Source organism: Lytechinus variegatus, chromosome 6 (genome assembly GCF_018143015.1).
Source record: "Lytechinus variegatus isolate NC3 chromosome 6, Lvar_3.0, whole genome shotgun sequence".
NCBI lineage: Eukaryota > Metazoa > Echinodermata > Echinoidea > Temnopleuroida > Toxopneustidae > Lytechinus > Lytechinus variegatus.
This window is the reverse complement of record NC_054745.1, coordinates 17,118,267-17,124,266: the sequence shown is the minus strand read 5'-3', so window position 1 is coordinate 17,124,266 and position 6,000 is coordinate 17,118,267. Positions and strand designations below refer to the sequence as shown.

At 35.1% G+C, this 6,000-nt stretch overlaps 1 protein-coding gene across 1 annotated transcript in view; it reads left to right on the top strand.

Annotated features, from left to right (window-relative positions):
- Positions 1-3,772: 3,772 nt before the first annotated feature.
- LOC121417594 overlaps positions 3,773-6,000 on the top strand; it is a 41,187-nt gene continuing 38,959 nt past the window's right edge. The window contains exon 1 of the mRNA XM_041611331.1: positions 3,773-3,785. Within this exon, the coding sequence (XP_041467265.1) occupies positions 3,773-3,785 (13 nt within the window). The remainder of the gene's footprint in view (positions 3,786-6,000) is intronic.

The following is a 6,000-nucleotide window of genomic DNA, read 5'->3' as shown; positions in this document are numbered from 1 at the left end:
GAATTTTTTGGACGCAATGATGGACGAAGAGCACTTTGTGACTGAGGCATTACACACGAGAGATATTACCCTCGGGTCTTGTAATTAAAGTGGAGACAATGGTAAGGCGGCAGTGGCGTAGCTACGGGCTGCCCCCCCCCCCAAAAAAAAAAAACACAAACAAAAACGGGGAAAAACAGAAAAAAGGGGGAGAAAAGAAAAGAAACGTAGTGGGAAAGAAGAAATTATTGTTCATTATAATGTCATATTATAAATATTTTATGTCATATTACTTCAAAAAAATCATAACTATATGAAACATAATTTGTTCAGGGCCTTTGTCTTCATTTTTCCTCACGCTCGCATTGTCTGTTGAACTTTGAATTATTATTGTTTTATGTAGTTATATATGCTTCTTTTTCATGACTGCTGAAAGTGGTTGCCCAATTTTACAGTCTTAATATAAAAAAACTTCCTTTTCGTGCTTACGTTCGCATTGGTGGATTACTGAGATATGTCTGCTCTTCATGAATTCCTAAAATCAGTCCTTAAAATATAACTTTTTCTGATCTGAATATCAAAAAATTTCAGCTTGCACTTCGCGCTCGCATCATTTGGTTCACGAAATACGCATGGTCTCCGTGAATTCCTGTAAACAAGAATTAGAATTCCCTCTTCAGTTCTGAAATAAGGAAATTTCCAGCTCGCGCTCGCAATATTTGATTAGTAAGATGCGTATGATAATCATGATTACAATGACTACAAAAAGTGTTTCATGTGTTTAGATGTAATTCTAGTAGATAGTCCTTAAAATATCTCTGTTTGGGGTCAAAATATACAAAAATTTCAGCTCGCGCTTCGCGCTCGCATTATTTGGTTAATGAAATACAGATGGTCTTCGTGATATCAAACAAACAAACCCTAGAATGCTCCTTTTAAGGTCTGAATTTCGTAACTTTTCAGCTTCGTTCTCGCAATATTTGATTAGTGAGATGCGTTTGAGAATCATGATTACAATGACTACAAAAAGTGTTTCATGTGTTTAGATGAAGTTCTAAAATATTCAGCATACGCTTTGCACTCGCATTAGATGACTATGGCGATACATGTACCCTCTTAATGGATTCCTGAAATACAGTCCTTAAAATGTCCCTGTTTGGGGTTAATATATACAAAAAATTCAGCTCCCTTAATTTTATTCCACTGGAATATCATTATCATATCTTAGTTTAGACTTATATTATGATTTTTTAAATGACTGGATCTGGAAAAAGACTTTGGATTTATATTATGATTTTTTGAATAACTGGGTCTGGAAAAAGACTTTGACTTATATTATATTTTTTTAAACAACCGGGTCTGGAAAGAGACTTTAAAGTTATAATTTTGGAAACAACCGGGTCTGGAAAAAAAATTGGACTGATATTATAATTTCGTAAACAACCGGGTCTGGAAAAAAAGACTTTGTACATATATTATAATTTTTTAAACAACCGGGTCTGGAAAAGAGACTGTCAACTTATATCATAATTTTTTTAACAACTGGGTCTTGAAAAAGGACTTTTGAACAACTTATATTATAACATTTGAAACAACCGGGTCTGGCAAAAAAGAATTTCAGCTTATATCATAATTTCTAAACAACTGGGTCTGTAAAAAAGACTTTCAACTTATATCATGATTTTTTAAACAACCAGGTCTGGAAAAAGACTTTGGACATAAATTATGATTTATTAAACAACCAGGTCTGTAAAAAAGACTTTCAACTTATATCATATTTGAAACAACCGGGTATGGCAAAAAGACTTTGAACTTAAATTATAATTTTTTAATCAACCAGGTCTGGAAAAAAGGGCTTTCAACTTATATCATAATTTTTTCAAACAACCGGGTCTGGATTCGCCAAAAATCCCTTCAAATTTATTACATTTGTGGGTAAAGTCATTATTACATTTGTGGGCGATCAAAAATTATTACATTTGTGGGCAAAGTGCATTATTACATTTATGTGTTAAGTGTTATTACATATGTGGACGTTATTACATTTGTGGGTAAAGTGTTATTACATTTATGGGCGATTATTACATTTGTGGGTGTAACACCCCTTCCTCTTATTTTAGACTGGCTCAGACACTTTTACTGCTTCATTTTATACAGTGTTGTTTTCTTCCTTTAACGGTATAATCATTTAATATATTTCTCTGTTTCTCAACAGGAGGTCTTGGCATTCTCAGTTGCCTCTACACGGTTTTTTATGCCTTTTTGGTTTTAGATATCCCCCCCCCCCATTCAGTGTATATTTCCAGAGTATGGTAGCGGCTGTAAGATGAACAGTAGTACTGATTCTTTCTTTAATTGTATATTTTTGTACGGTTAGTTTCCTTAATTTCATTGGTGGCGTGTAACTTCGGTTTGCTGGTGTGAGAATCGTATGCTATTTTATTTAGTTTTATTGTACTTTAACTTGCGTGTGTGTAGAATATTTTGTAATCCCTATATATTTCATTTCCTGTTTGCAGATTACATACTGATGCTTGTTATATGCTGTCCATGCTTGTATGGTTTTTAATTGCGTATGTATGGTTATTTGTTAGTGTATTTATTTCGTTTTGAATATACATGCCAATTTCAGGTTTTCAGTAAGTTTGCAGGTTCATAGATTCAGTGTTGGTTTAGGTGATTACACATTACTTCAATGTAAGTTTCGTTGCAGGTTTACAGGGCAAACTCTAAACTTTAATTTGTAGAAAGCTTACCATTTAGGTATCTAAATGATATTTTCATGTGTGCTTTTTTAAGGTACAGATGTTGTATAGCACTTAATGTATTTGCAGTGTTTTGCTTGTGTGTGTTTGCGGATTTGTTTTATGTGCCTTTGGGTAGATATTTTGTATCTACTGGAAATTATTTGTTTTTAGTCCTTTTTATGACACGACTTATGACATTGAGTCGTGGTGTTTGTATGTCAGTTGGAGTTCAGAGTTCAGTTTGTTTTTGTACCTATTGTGTTATCAGGATTTTTGAATTTTTTTGTCCATTTACTCATGGGGTATGAGGACAAATGGCATTTAAACAAATTAGGTTGTGATAATAAATCAGATATAGATATTAAATCATCTTTGAAGACAATTATACAGTGCGCCCCACAAAAAACGAAACCGAGATTTATCGATGATTTACCATAACTTAATCACAAATACAATAGACCAAAGACCTACCATTTTAAAGCTTAGAATCTCCTCTTTCATCCAGTCAGGGAAACTCCCGCTTTTCCGAGATCGTTTGAAACGTCCCTTTTTCGAGATAGTTGCGTTCACCGAAGCGTGAATCACCGCTGAAAACCTTCGCCCTGTGTAGTCTTTCTCGGCTGTTTTCAGACCCTTATGTATGTGTGCGAACACTTGGTAAGAGCGGTGAAAATGTGTACGCGTGTATACAACCATAGAGCTGTTAGCTCCATGATACAACCGTGCATTCTTCGGGACATTGTTATCTTTAGAACATGTGCCTCTCTCTCCCCCTCTCTCTCTTTCTCTCTCTTATTTATTGTCAAGCATTCAATTTGATTTTCGTTCATCACTTACCCTTAATCCTGACGTTAAATGTACCGTAATAAGACCATATTTTTGGATCCACCGTCATATCCGTAATATCCAACTTTCATGTTGATTCCACCTCAGCATTCAGCTTATGATCTGATGCACAATCCATAATCAATTCATTATAATATTATTTCCACTACCAGTGCCGGCGGAAATCATGGAAATTATTACGTCGATACTTATTTCAAAACATGCCGAATACAGGTCTGTCCTAAAACAATCATTGGCTGGTTGACGAAGCCAACAAATTGGAAGAAAGTATACTGTATTCACCTTCAAAACATACATACTGCAAAGTATTGGGGCTACCGGTCACCAAATCAAGTGCATTATAAAAGTCTGCCTGTCAGCTCGATCCATGTCCAAACTTCCCTCAAACGTCCAGCCCAGATGAGAATATCATGATGTCATTATAATCATGACCATTCTCCATTCGACATGATCCATGCTAGCAGTGAACAGGTGTGAGATCAATGGTTTAGATTATGAACATTATCGAGAACTGCATATCCATTTTCCATAGCACTAAACCGCCGGAGAGCTGGTTAGAGGTTATTACCATAGGAACGAATATATTTTCCAAGTCTTTCTTATCATATATTACGTAATGCCGTACCCAAAATAACTTTCAGCATGATCATGGAATGTCCATGGTAGTACCATAGCTCTATGCATACTTTGTACAATTTGTACACACACACGCACCACGCGTTCGGCTACAACATGCAACGGAGTATCGCGGCACAAAGGCTGAACGCAGAGACTAACCTCCTCTTACGAGAACTTTTGCTTGCATTTTTTCAGCATAAATGTGTCTTCTTTCTTCAATAGCGTCTAAGCACCACGGTGGCGAATTCTATTTTTTGGAATATAGATGAAAAATTTAGTTTTCTTTAACATATTTGAAAATAAAAATCCGCCACCGTGGTGCTTTTTTTATATGATTTTTTTAGTGAGGGTATGTCAAAAAACCCCATTCACTTTGTACAGGAAAGCTATTCGGTGAGATCCGAAAAGATTGCGTCATGCGACCACAAATCCCTGTTAATCGAGATTCTGTCGCTCTCGCAAAAGCGGGAGTTTCCTTGACTGTTCATCTGAAATTACTTATCTTATTCACGCATGAGTGAGCAAAAACAATTTGAAAAGGGGATTCCAAAAAGTCATTTGGCGGGCCGTATCTGGGTTTTTAAAAAGAAAACCCAATTAAAAAAAGTCCAATATCTGCTCTTTGATTTGATACTTCAATTACAGAAAATGGTCAAGGAATAACAAAGTTCTGGTGATTTGAAATAAAGCTTGAATTTCAATAATTTCATAAAATGAAGAGGTTTTACAGGCTAGCGTTCAAACTAACTCAACGCTCCGTCTTGTTGACGTTCAGCCACGCATTAACTCTTTTGTTACAGTGCGATACCTTCGGTGGGAAACTGGTGAAAACACTTTTATTTAATGGAATTATGGAAATACAAGCATTGTTTCGAGGGATCATAACTTTTTTACTTTTTGACCATTTTTTGTGATTAAGGTATCAAAAAAGGAGCAAATATTAAACTTTTTAGTCATGTGACTTTTTTTTAAATTTAGATACCCCCGCCAAATGAGTTTTTGGCATCCTTTCTTTGAATTGTTTTTGCTCACTCATGCGTGAATGAGGAATAATCTAATTAGTATCAGAGGAAAGAAGTGATTCTAAACTTTACGTTGGTAGGTCATTTGTCTATTTTATTTATGATTAAGTTATGATAAATCATCACTAAATCTCGGTTTCGTTTTTTTCTGGGACGCACTGTATTTGTAAGCATGTAGGCAGTTAGAAATGACACACCTGTGAGCTATTCATATATTTTCAAATATTGTTGAAGTGCATTGTGAGTTTTTTAACATCATCATTTTGTAGATGTGATGGAATGGAAAGATCAAATAGATTTACATGGTAATGAGTTAGGGTTGAACAGCAACTTTGGTTTGATGTTTTAATTGCATTTTGAAGACAAGCTGTGATGATTTTAAAGGGCTTGTGGCTATATGTTTTAGTATACTGTTTATTGTTCATCAAATTTGAAGTTAATTTTTGTTGGCTTTGATGATAATCATATTTAGGTACATTCTTCTTCATGAATGATGGGAGGAAAGGAAAAAAGTGGTCACGCCAGTATGTGTAATTACGACTCTTGTATGTAAAGTGTTATAGCGCGCCAGCTTGTGGCGATTCACGTGTTGTGCATAATGTAAACAATCGTCCTCCTTGCAGCACCGTGTCAAATCATGATGTATAGGCACTTAATCAACAATTGTGATCGTAGTGTCTTTTCTTATTGTCGCTATACATTGATATTAATTACACATTGATCCGATGAGGAATTATCGATCAAAGTAAAAAAAAACGGTGAGAAACTTACTCATCACCACGGAAAAA